This window comes from Sus scrofa, chromosome 13 (genome assembly GCF_000003025.6).
Source record: "Sus scrofa isolate TJ Tabasco breed Duroc chromosome 13, Sscrofa11.1, whole genome shotgun sequence".
NCBI lineage: Eukaryota > Metazoa > Chordata > Mammalia > Artiodactyla > Suidae > Sus > Sus scrofa.
In genome coordinates this window covers 137,364,252-137,377,082 of record NC_010455.5, presented here as the reverse complement: position 1 = coordinate 137,377,082, position 12,831 = coordinate 137,364,252, and the positions used below count along the sequence as shown (strand labels likewise).

The 12,831-nt window shown below is 55.1% G+C and overlaps 1 protein-coding gene across 1 annotated transcript in view; it reads left to right on the top strand.

The window, feature by feature from the left end:
- Positions 1 to 12,831, top strand: part of PDIA5 (protein disulfide isomerase family A member 5) — a 98,380-nt gene that overhangs the window by 21,383 nt on the left and 64,166 nt on the right. Inside the window, exons 2-3 of the mRNA XM_003132633.5 lie at positions 362 to 488; positions 3,553 to 3,640. Coding sequence (XP_003132681.3) covers positions 362 to 488; positions 3,553 to 3,640 — 215 coding nt within the window. The remainder of the gene's footprint in view (positions 1 to 361; positions 489 to 3,552; positions 3,641 to 12,831) is intronic.

The following is a 12,831-nucleotide window of genomic DNA, read 5'->3' as shown; positions in this document are numbered from 1 at the left end:
GTGGCATATGAAAGTTCCTGGGCCAGGCATCAAACCTGTGCCTCAGGAGTGACGAGCGCTGCTGTAGTGACAATGCCAAATCCTTAACCCACTGCGCCACAAGAGAGCTCTGTCCCAGAGAGGTCTTGATTGAAAGGGTGGCAAGTGTATCCATGCAGCGGGGTTTGTGTACCAGTACAGTCCGTGTGGCCTCGCAGAGTGATGAAGGGCAGGGTGAGCTGGAGACTGGCAGTGGGCCAGGAAGAGTCCCAGGGGACGAGGTGACAGGCAGGTGTAGAGTTGTGAGAAGGATGGGCGTGCCCTTCTTTCTGAGCCCCGCCGGGGATGTGGGACTCATGGTCCTTACCTCCTTGATCCCCAGGTGGTCCTGCCGGCGTGGCTGTCCTCCACAAAGGTCTCCTCGCTCATCGAAAAAATCTCCGACCCCAAGGACTTGAAAAAACTTCTCAGGACCCGGAATAACGTACTGGTGCTTTATTCCAAATCTGGTGAGTGCCCGTCCTGGCCTCGGGGCCGTTGTCAGGGAGGAGGGCTGGCGAGGACGGAGCCGGGGCAGAGGTGGGAGGCAGAGACCCCAGGGCGAACAACCGCTCAGGGAGGGCCCGACGGACATACGGTTTCTTGGCTTTCCTCAGAAGTGGGGGCCAAGGCACAGAGGAGTGTTAGTTCTGCTGTTTTTGGATCCCCGGGGGGAGGTCTCAGTTCCGTTTGACCAGGGTTTCTTAGGAAAAGCCCCCTGGAACCACTCAGTACCTCAGGGGGGAGAGGACTGTGTAAAGAACAACGGGGGACAGTGAGCACCTGGCTTCCTGGGTGGCACGGCCAGCCGGCCAGGGCACACTTCACCGGAGCTGGTGATGAATCGACTGGGCCCGCATGTAGCCAGCTGCATGGGTCCCAGGTTTGGGGGCACACACCCAGGCTGGCAGCCCTGGCCCTGCACAGCCCCTGCTGTCCCACTCTGGGGTCAGAGCAAGAGATAATTTGAAGTGTGCTCCACGCACAGGACAGGGCAGCTTCAGTGGGGGCGGGAGCAGCGGTTTGCCTCTTCTGACCTTGAGGCTGGTGAGGGCATTGAGGAGGGAGAGGTTTGTTCAACTCTTGGCCGCAACTTAGAACATCTGACTGTTGATGCCGTTCCAGCAGAGTTAAGTGTTTTCGCTGCTCCTGAGGATGCCAAGTTTCCTGTGCCCTGGAGAAGCAGTAGCCATTGGCTGGGTGGGTTCCAGGCACAGCTCTCCCTGGCAGCTGATCCTCGACACTCATTGGCACTGGGGGCTGATGGATGTTTTGGGCGTGTGTCCCTCCTGAAGCCTGCATCCTCCAAGCACCCGGGCACGTGCTGCCCTTTGCCCACTTGAGGGCCTGGCACACACTCCTGGGTCATTGTTGGGAACCCAGTGTGTGCCTAGCACTCCTTTGCTGTTGGGAAGCGGAGTAAACCGAGGCAGGGGAAAGCAGAGTTGCTTCTGAGGCCTGAGGTCTAGGGCCCTGAACAAGCGTGGCTCAGCCGTCACAGATGCTCCAGAAGCTGGGCAATCATTGGTCCCACCGGGAATACACTCAGTCTCTTCATGGCTGGATCCCCTCCTCTAAGCTCATTCATCCTAGAAGGGCCCTGCAAGGAACTTCAGCAATACACTCTCATTTGCTGCTTTTCTGTAAGGGAGGCAGTGCAGGGTGTCAGGTAACGTCCAGTTTAGGGAGGAAATTGAAGCAAAAGGGAGAATAGCTGCCTGGTCTGAGGTCTACCAGCCAGTGCATGGAGAGCTAGTCCCCCTGCCGCCTCCACCTCGCTTTCTCCGGCAAGCAGGAACATGGTAATTCTGCAATGTTGCGAGGCTCAGCCACCAGGAGCTGGTTAGGGGAAGTAGAGAGGAGAAGGCTAGGTGTCCTGACGCGGGCTTGCGTGGCAGGCGGCGGGCTGGGAGCCCTCCTGTCTCTTGCCCTGGCCCAGCTTCTTCCTTCTCTGCCTCTTGTCAGTGGAGCTCCCGGTGCTCCCCATGTACCCACCTCCTCCCTGATTTGGACCGCTGGGTGAGGATCCAGGGGAAGGCATGACCTTCCTGCCCCCTGCCCAGGCCTGCCCCTGAGCCTGGTGACCCCCAGTGGCTTTGGGAACAGCACAGTAACTGGATTCTCTCCCCTCCCTCCCTCCCTCCACCAGTGCCTCCTCTTCCACGGCTGAAAGGCAGGGTTAGGGAGGGGGCTTCATAAGGCTCTGCTTTAGTTTCCTCCCCCACCTCCCAGAGCCCCATCTGAAGGGTGGAGGCTGGCCTTTCCCACCTCGGCTGTGCCCCCTCCTCCTGCTGGCCTTGGAGGGGTGATTCCTGGGAGGGCCTCCTGTGGGTGGCTCCGTGCACAGCTCTTGAAGGATGCTTTCTGCTCGTTCCATGAAAGGCTCAGCATGTTTTGTGTTCACAAACAGCTTCCATTATCCACACTAGAAAAGGAGATCTGAGGAGCCAAATAATTCAGATATCATTCCTGCCTGGCCTTGGAATGTATCGTGTGGTTTCTGGTGGGGGAAGGCGACAGCCTGGCCACGGCCACTCTGCAGTGGCCCGCTGCAGGCTGGCAGTGTGAAATCAGGCCACAGAGGCTCCGTCTCCAAGAACCTGCCCTCTTACAGTAGTTTCCAGGGCCTTTGACCCAACACCTCTTTCTTTCTCATGTTCCTCCCACCGGGCCCTGAGGCATAGCTCATGGTCCTGCAGCTGACCCCTGGGGTACTGCCTCTTCCTCTGTGGCTTCTGGGGAAGTGGGCTGTGAAAATGACTTGGGCACACTCAGCATCAGTCTGTCAGAGAGCAGTGTCACATGTAAAATTCATTTAATCATCACATTTTAGGAGTTCCCGGTGTGGTGCAGTGGAAATGAATCTGACTGGGAACCATGAGGTTGCAGGTTTGATCCCTGGCCTCGCTCAGTGGGTTAAGGATCTGGCATTGCTGTGGCTGTGGTGTAGGCCAGCAGCTGTAGCTCCAATTTGACCCCTAGCCTGGAACCTCCATATGCTGCACCTCTGCCCTAAAAAGCAAAAAAAAAAAAAGAAATCATTCCGTTTTACCAAGCCCCCAGGTGAGTGCGTGACGCACGAGTGAAGGAAGGCTCTGGTCCCCGCCCTTGTCAGCTCCCAGGTGAGGCCAGGACAGGCCAGTGTGTGGAATCAGCAGACTCGTTCCCTGTTTTCGTTATAACATTGTAATTGTTTGGTTATAGATTTTTCAAAATGTGTCCCAGAAAGGTAATAGTCAGAGATGCTCCTGGGAGTTGAGGATCCAGCCCAGAGATTCTTGGAAGAGCGAGGCATGAGTTGCGGCTTGAGGGAGGGGTGAGGGATTCTGTGTGTGTGTGAGGATGGCAGGAACAGGGCTTTCCGAGAAGAGCTGGGCTGTTCTCATGAGCTCTTGCTCCCGGGCATGGTGTTCTCATGAACCGGGACCTCACCTCCAGGACTGGTCTCTGACCTTCCTTGCCCCTGAGGAAGGATGGCAGGGCCGGCCCTGGTGTGCTTGGGTACAGACGTTTAATTTTCTGTTTCTCTTACAGAGGCTGCAGCTGAAAGTCATCTCAGGTTATTGTCTACTGTGGCCCAGGCAGTGAAGGGACAAGGCACCATCTGCTGGGTGGACTGTGGGTATGTCCCGGGCACTGGGAGCATGGTGGCTGGAGGGGGGGGGTGGGCTCTGGTGCATAGGGTGGGAAGTGTTCCTGATTCATGCTCTGGGAGAGGGGGTGGCTGTGGAAGATGACAAAGCACAGTGCTGTGGGACCACCGTGGGCTGGCGGAGGGCCACGGTGGCGCCTGCTCCTGTTTCAGCCCACCCTCTTCTGCCTTCTTTGTAGTGCTTTTACTTTTTCCTCTGTTGTCATTTGTCACTCGATTTGTCTTCCCAGTGGGTGGCAGAGGGGGCCTTGGTGCCCCAAGGGGGGTCCTTGGTGGGCTTGCTTGTGGGGCGTCTGCAGCAAGAACCACCGGCTTGCCCTGCAGCCCAGTCCTCTCCCGCGGTGCGCAAGTGGTGGCATCAGCTGGCCCACCTGATTGTTGCCCTGGCTCCCGAGGTGGCTCCGTTAGATGTGGCAGTCCTGGACAGGTGCTCAGCCCTTCCAGCTCCCCACTCTGGCCGTGCCCCCACCCCTGGTCATTGTCCTGGTGACAATGCTGTGAGCTCCTTCTCCTCCTGCCTCACCTTGCTCCTCCCAGAGGCGTCCTTGTCCGTGTCGAGGAGGCAGAATGAGTGCTGCCGGCCCCCAGAGGGAGAGCTGCTTCTGAGCGTGATGAAGGGACCTCTTGCTGGAATTCCTCTGATCCTTTTGCGCTTGGGAGTCTTGAGTCCAGGGTGTGCTCAGCTTCCCTTTCCATTCAGTCATTAGGAATCATTGCCACATCGCTCTGTGTTCAGTATTTTTGCTGCTGGGATTTATATACACACATCTCTTGTCATATAATTAGCTCCCAGTTGGGCACAGATCGGCAAAAACAGAGAAAAGACACACAGATAGTGAGACATATGGAAAAGGTCGGGAGGAAGAGGTTTATTCTTTGCACGTTTGTGGAGCACCGGCTGCACTTGATGGATACCAGTACTTGCACGTCCTTCTGACTGAGGACAGCAGGTGTTTCCAGAGCCACTGGGGCTGGCCACTCCTCACCTGGACTTGGGGTTTATCGGGACTGTGGGTTTGGGAAGATGAGGGAAGAAGAGCTTAGGCAGCATTGCGGTCTTGTTGGTACGGGAAGGGGTGGGGCTCTGCCAGGAAAAAAGTCAGTTCTTTTCCCACACGGCTCATAAAGGTCTTCGTAACCTTTAATGTCGCTGTCCTTGCCCAAGTCATAAGCCCTGATACTACCCTGTGGGTTCAGTGGGCTTTTATGGGCTCCACTCCACTCCCTCTTCTATCTGAGTTCTAAATGGCTGTTTTGCACGTGAACTTCTGGGACACACTGAGTTATAAGCTGATAGCCTCGAGCTGGTCCTGCCCATGATTGGAGGGAACTGAAGGAGATTCATATTTTGACCAGCACTGAATGAGGCCAGGAGAAGGAGTCGTAGCCAAGAGGTGTTTGCTGTAGGGGCTGTGCGCACGCACATGTGCCTGTCTGGCCTCACGCCTCCCGAGTGATTCAAACACCAGCTTTATGGAAGAGACGGCTCACTAGACATTTTGGCAAGATCATTGCCATTGGTTTCCTCTCGTTCATAGTTGGTCTGAAGTGTTCTTGTCTTCCAGGTATGTCTTTGTCTCCTGTATTTTGCCAGGAGTGCTCTGTGTGACTAGCAAAGGCACAGAACCTACTGGGGGGACAAGATGCCTCCTTGTCCAGGAATCTCCATCCCTGAGGGTGCCATGAGTCCTGCCAAGCCCATCTAGTGTCACAGAGGGGTCTCATCAGGCTCGTAGGTGGCAGAAGTGGGCAGGAAGCTTTGTGTAGATGCTTCATCCCCCGGAGTCCCTTCAGCAAACATTCCTAAGTGCTAACTCTGTGCTTTAAGTATAATGTGGCTAATAGTGTCCTCAAGGAGTTTGGTGTGCAGGAAGGAGGCAGACATGGCGCCGGCTGATGACAGTCACTTCACACTGCCAGGAAAGCTTGAGAAAAGTGTCGCAGAGGACGTAGACTTCAAGTTCAGGGCAAAGACCTCAGAGGACCAGGTCTTGAAAGTGCCTAGGTTTTCTGTGCAGGCAGCTCCCCATGGGTGGGCCTCTGAGTCGTCTGGTGATGGGCGCAGAGGCGACGGTCCTGCCCTACTCCCTGGACAGGTAGGACTGAATGGGGCCAGGGTTAGTATGTGAAAGACAGGAGAGTGGAATTTGGAACTCATTTGGAGACATGATGTCTGGAATCAATAAAAGCGCCAACAGGAGGAGTTCTCGTCGTGGCACAGTGGTTAACGAATCTGACTAGGAACCATGAGGGTGCGGGTTCGATCCCTGGCCTTGCTCAGTGGGTTAAGGATCTGGCGTTGCCGTTGGCTGTGGTGTGGGTCGCAGATACGGCTCGGATCCCACATTGCTGTGGCTCTGGCATAGGCCAGCGGCTACAGCTCCGATTGGACCCCTAGCCTGGGAACCTCCATATGCCGCAGGAGTGGCCCTAGAAAAGGCAAAAAGACAAAAAAAATAAATAAAAAATAAAAGCGGAGTTCCCGTCATGGCGCAGTGGTTAACAAATCCGACTAGGAACCATGAGGTTGCGGGTTCGGTCCCTGCCTTGCTCAGTGGGTTAAGGATCTGGCGTTGCTGTGAGCTGTGGTGTAGGTTGCAGACGCGGCTCGGATCCCGCGTTGCTGTGGCTCTGGCATAGGCTGGCAGCTACAGCTCTGATTAGACCCCTAGACTGGGAACCTCCATATGCTGCGGAAGCGGCCCAAGAAACGGCAAAAAGACAAAAAAAAAAAAAATAAAGTAAAATAAAAAATAAAATAAAAGCACCAATGGGAGAAATGATCCTGTGACTTCTGATGTGCTAAAGTGAAAATCTGCCTTAGAGCTTAAAAGAGGTAACCTTAAGACAAAAGGATCGACTCTTCACATAATTGCTACTCAATTTATGCCTCTATGAGGAAGAATCAACTGAAATATTAAATAGTGTTTTCAAGTTTAGGTAAGTAGTGGATTATGGAGCTCTAATGAATCATATCGGAAGCCGGAATATCTGAGTCCGAGTTTGAAATCAGAGGCAGGGTGCAGCTGAATCTTCCCAGAACAGGGGAAGGGTGGAACTTGGGGCTCTGGTCCATGCAGGCTACCCTGGGTGACAGTCACTGTGACACTACGAGATCCCCAAGGACGTGAGCTGGTTCTGCCCTTCTCAGCCACTCCTGCTCTGAGACTTCTGAATAGCCCCGTCGTCATTCGGGAAACTCACTATGTTGCTCGGGACCCTGTGATGACAGCTCTCAGTGTCATCCTAAATGCTCTCAGTCCACCCTTATGAGTCTGAATGAGATGCCCTGGGATGGACAGAGGAATGGGCAGAAGCCCTCCTGCGAGCACTGTCTGCAGGGGAGCAAGTAGGGGGACAGCAGGTGGTCAGAGCCCACCTGCCTCACATGGGCTCTGCTACGGTTCCCCACCTCTGCTTCCTGCCCTGTCAGTGAAGGCGTGGAGGCAGGAATAGGGATGCTAGGGCTTGGGGTGGGGTGATGGCCCCTTGCTTTCCCCCCTTAAGAGGGAGTGAGGGAACCAGGGGCATCGGAGGGAGAGAAGTCAGTGCTCTGGTGTGAGGTGTCTTGACAGGTGTGTGAAGTAACAGGCCTGGGTTGAGGGGTCAGCTTCACTGCCTACAAGCCCCATGACCCTGGACCAGTTGGGTACCCTGAATCTTTCCACATCTGTAAAATGGAACAGTAATACACTTTTGCCTTCTTTCTGGGTCTGTGGTGAGGATCAGGTAAATGAAGGTTCTTTCTGGAATAGAATTTAAATGTGAGACCCCATTCTGCTCGTGCACGTTTTCATCTGGGCCATATTGTTCAGGGCGTTCCAGCAAGAGGCTGGGGGGCGGGCAGCGGGGGGAATGGTGCATTTATCCTCAGGGGCTTTTTCTTGGGTAAGGATCCCTCGGACTTTATGAGGACACCCCTAAAGAAAGTCTCGGGTGTGAGCGTCAGCCCAGTGACAGGGTGCCTTGCATTGCCCTTTAAACCTATAGGTCAGGAGGCCTGGCTTTGAGTCCAGGCTCTGACAGCAAATAGCTGTGGAACCTATGGTAAGTTGTTGCCTCTCTGGGTTTTACTTTACTCTCGTGTGAAACATGGAGTTGAGTCTTGCAAGTTGCTCTCATCCCTACACAGCCTGACATCCTGGAAGCTGCCAGGCTCAGCGTGCAGCATGTGTGCAGGTACACCCGTTGGAGGGTGTGTCTTGCCCTCTTTGTGTTTCTCTTCCCATCCTGGGTGTCTGCCTCTTAAATCGCTCCCATCCCGCATTGTTAGCTTCTCTCCTTCTTTGTTCCTGCTCCCTTGATAGTTTTTTTGTTTTGTTTTGCTTTTTGCTTTTTTTTTTTTTTTTTTTTGTCTTTTCAGGGCCACACCCACAGCATATGGAAGTTGCCTGGCTAGCGGTTGAACCAGAGCCACAGCTGCCGGCCACAGTCACAGCCACAGCCACAGCAACGTGGGATCAAAGCTGCATCTGTGACCTACCACAGCTCCCAGCAGCGCCAGATCCCTGACCCACTGAACAAGGCCAGGGATCCAACCCACATCCTTGTGGATCCTAGTCAGCTTTGTTACCTCTGAGCCATGATGAGAATGCCTCCCTTGATAGTTTCTGTTGCCTCTTCCCTTCTTGGGCCCATGCCTACCCCATTCTTTCGGTCTTTTTCCTCCTCTCCCCTCTGTGTGGATATTCTTCTCTTTTACTTGCTTTTCTGGCCTTTTCCTCCCTACCCCTGCCTGCGTGCCTGCACGGTCCCCCCGCCCCCACAGGTTTTCTCCCAGGTCCAGGACTGTAGCTTGTTGCTGGGCCGTGTCTGTAGGGTGTCTGGCTTCTGTCCAGGGCCCTGTCAGCTCTCCCTTCCCCTCGCTCCACCTCCTGGCTCAGACCTCAGCACCCACGCTCAGGTTGGCTGGTGGTAGTTGTCCTGCTCTTAAGTGGGTTGTGTGTGAGGGAGTTGGTATTCCCTGCGCGCCCTGCAGCCTGGCATCGGCTGGGCTTTGGCGTGGAGGGCTGCTGTCTGGGCGGCGGGGTGGCAGCCAGCAGGCGGGAGCTGGGCCTGGTATGCTTATTGGAGGCTGAGTCTCACTGGGCTGAGACTGCCCTATGGGGCCCTCACTGTTTCTTTTCCTGAGGGTTTAGGGTCATTACCCAACCACGTTTTCCCTCTTCCCCCTCATTCTCCCATCTTCTCTCTTTCTCCTGGAGCAGTGCTACTTGCAGACCCAAGATGTGAGGCCTGCTGGGCAAGCATAATGCATTTTGAAGCCTGTGTCTTCTTCCGCAAATTACCTGAACTTCGTATTTGCTCTTTTATTTACTTATTTATTTATTTACTTTTAGGGCCACACCTGCCGCAGATGGAGGTTCCCAAGCAAGGGGTCGAATCAGAGCTGCAACACGGGATCCGACTGGCCTCCATCCTACACCACAGCTCACAGAAATGCCGGATCCTTAACCCACTGGGCAAGGCCAGGGATCGTCCTCATGGATACTAGTTGGGTTTGTTACCACTGAGCCATGACAACGGGACCTCCCAGCATTTGCTCCTTTATATGTAGGCATTTAAAAATTTTTTTCTTTTTGGCCACCCTGAGGCATGTGGAGTTCCCGGGCCAGAGATTACATCCCAGCCGCAGCTGCGACTGAGCTGCAGCAATGCTGGATCCTTCACCCACTGTGCTGGGGCGGGAATCGAACCTGCGTCCCAGTGCTCCCAAGGCGCCACTGATTCTGTTGTGCCGCACTGGGAACTCCTACACGTAAACATGTTGAAGTTACTTACCTTGGGATAAGGTAGGCTTCCAGAGCAAGTACATTGTGACACGGCTTTGTTAGAATTTGTTCCAGAATGATAGAATTGCAGTTTCCTCAGTTCCCGCCCCACTCTAGCAAGTCATTGAAATGGTGGATGTTTTTACAAATTTATTAAAGTGAAAGTACATTGTCAGAGAGAGAGCTCCCACACGCGTATAAAAAGAGGGCCTGCCCCACTTTACAGTTGCCTTTGTATCCCTGTGCTGGATACCTTATTTGCATGGGGAACAGATTATATAGAGGCGGGCTGAGGAATGGGTGACATTCCTTTCCTAGTAGGGAGTGAGCCCCCAGGTTGTTCAAGGTGGGGGAAGGGGCATTACAAAGAGACACAGCCAGACCTTTGGAGTTTAATCTCCTTGAAGGGGACTTGAAGCCTATAACAGCTTCAGACACCTTGTGGCATGCTGCCGTGCACTTGAAGGAGGGTGCCGTGTCCCCCCCAGAACTGCGGGGCGGGGGAGACAGGTGGAGCACAAAAGGCACACTCCTCTTTCTCATAGTCCCGTCACGTCTGTGAATTGTGCTACGTAATTCATACTTGATCATGTGCCTTCTTGAGGTTGGTGCCAAGGGGAACAGCCACCCCTGGGAGGATCCGTGTCTTGGGAGTCCCTTCCTCAGCAGGGCTAGTGACCTGCCGACAAGGCCTGGCCATGGTGAAGGCCCCGCTACATCAGGCCTGTTCTCTGGCTCTTGGCTCTGTCCTCAGCCACATCCTTGCATATAGTCCTCAGTATCTGGCACCTCGCAGTCACTCTGATGGTGTTTCTTGTGCCTCATCTTGCGTTTTCTTTGCGTCTCTGTAACGGGGGCACGTCCCACCTTTTCTCTCCTACCTTCTCTTGGGTCATAGGTCCTTTTGCTCAGACTCCCTGTGTTAGACCCGGCAGGTGGAAGAAAGATGTTCCCTTCCTTGATGGGGAAATGGACCTTAGGAAGGCTGGGATAGCCAAGGGCACACAGTGGCCAAGACAGGTTGGGGGCCTTGCCTCTAGCCCTCAGAGTCATCTGCTTTCCACGCACTGCAGGAGGCTGCCCGGCTGAGCCGGATCTGGCTGGTGGGCTAAGAGAGAGATGACGAGGTTCAGATCTTTGTGATTCTCTACCACCCGTCCGGGCTTCTGGCTTCTGGTTCATCTGTCAGGGAGCCAGCCCCAGTTCTGGGAGAGACACAGCACCCCTGCAAATGCAGCCTGCCTTGATGTGTTAGCAATACATGACCCTCTAGGGGAATAGAAAGCTCCACCCAGCTCATGTAGACAACTCCCGCATTTTACAGCTGCAGAAACCAGGGCCCCGCCAGAGGTCACAGGCTAGCTAGTGACAGCACCAGATCTAGGAGCCATCAGTCGCTCCAGCTAGCAGTGACTCCAGGGAGGGTTTGCCACTTGGGCTGCTTGGAAAATCATGCGCCTCCCCTTCCTGAGCCTTCAGCACCTTATTTCTTCTCTTTCTTCTCGCTCTCACCACCCCCTCCCCCTTCCATCCCTGGGTCTGACTGCCGGCAGTGTGGGTTGCCAGTCCTTGGAGTGATCGTCACAGAACGTGAAGATCTAGTAAACACAGCACCACGTACCTGCAGCCACTCCACACTGCTGGCCAGCCACCCACAACAAAGTCACATGAAAACGCCCAGTGTACGTGTCTGTCTGGGCCGGTGTGGGGAGGGAGGTGTGTCCAGGCTGCACCGATCTTCTTCCACATTCTTTGTAGAGGAGAGCCAGGGTGGGGGGAATGCAGCAGGTGATGGGCAGAGGGCAGGGGGGCTCCAGCCTCCCCAGCAGAGAGGGCTGGTTCCCGCAGGGCGGTCAGGGGAGTGACAAGTGAGGGCATCTCCCTGGCCAGTCCACTCTCTGGCTGCCCCTCGCTTCATCCCAGCAAAGCAGCTCATTTCCCTGCTCTCTGCCTTGGTCTCCTTCACCCCAGGGCCCCCGTCCCTGGCCAGGGAGGGGAGGGAGCCAGTAGATCAATTAATTGTGCTTCATCTATCAACCTGGATCCTTTTAAGTCCCTGAGCTTGGGTAATTTCTCTCCCCTTCTTGAACTCTTTGGGCTTTTATCATCTATACTGCACAATTAGTGGGTATGAGTGCACATACACACGCACACTCACATGTATGCACACACACACACACTCTGAAGGGCAGAATCATAGGAGGGAGGTGGGGCTGATCTGAGAGCACTGTGAGGAATTGTCCCCTGGCAGGGTTCCTGGAGCTCAGTAGGCAGAGCCCAGAGCCAGCAGTGAGCGCCTTGTCCCAGCGCAACAAGCCAGCATCACTCACTCACTCACTCGCCAGGCTATTTATAGAGTGGCTGCTATGTGCCAGCAGCCATTGTAACCCTGGGGAACCAGCTGTGAACCAAACAAAGCCCTCACCTTGGTGGAGCAAACTTTTCGAATGGGGGCAATAGTCAGTGGACATGGTGGTCAGGTGTGGAGAGAAATTGGGGCAGGGCATGTGGCTGTGCAGGAGGAGGGTGCCTGAGGCTCTGGGGTCTGTGTCACAGGTGCTCAGAGAGGACAAGAAGCCAGCTCCCCTCTGAGAATGTGTACAGCATTCATATGCATGTGGGAGCAGGGGTGGGGGCGGGGAAGAGGAGAAAATCCTCCCGGGATGTCCCATAACCTAAGGACTGAGGACGGAAGAGGGTTGACAGAATCTGCCACAGGGAGTCCTGTGGCAGGGAGGGAGATGAACTGCCGTGGAGCCAGAGGCTGTGGGCAGGGCTGGGCATGCCTGGCCCTTGGGGAGGCTCCTGGCCCTCCCTGCTCCACCCAGCCCGGTGTTGGTCCTAAGTCTGGCCTGAGCTCACCAGGACAGTGAGGCTTTCCCAAGGAGTGGGCTCCCTGCAAGCTGGTGGGGGGAAGGAATCGGGGTTGCAATGCCTGGGCTGTGTGCACTCCTCTCTGCTTTGCGAAGTCACAGGAGGAGGCTGCCAGCCAGGCTCGAGGGAGGAGAGAGCCAGCGTTGGGCTTCCTTGCCTTTTGGGCACGCCCGCTGGATGTCAGCATGGGCAAGGGAGGCCGCAGGCACCCGGAGCTGGCTCCTGTCCCAGCTGCTATATGTTGTCACATTTGGGTGGACAGGAGGTGGTCACGGCAATAGTTGCACACAGCAGAACCAAGCCGACAGGCAGAGTGCCAAGGGAATGGTTGTAAACGTCCCAGTTGAGCCCTCCCGTCTCTCATGGGGCAGGGAAAGGGCACCTCAGACACAGTTGTCACACAGACCTGCTGCCTGTCAGTGTGACTTCACCACAGAGCACCTGCGGGACAGGGAAGACCCAAACTGCAGTGGCTGTCATCAGTAGGGGTGCCTGGCATCCCCACAGGGCTTTAGG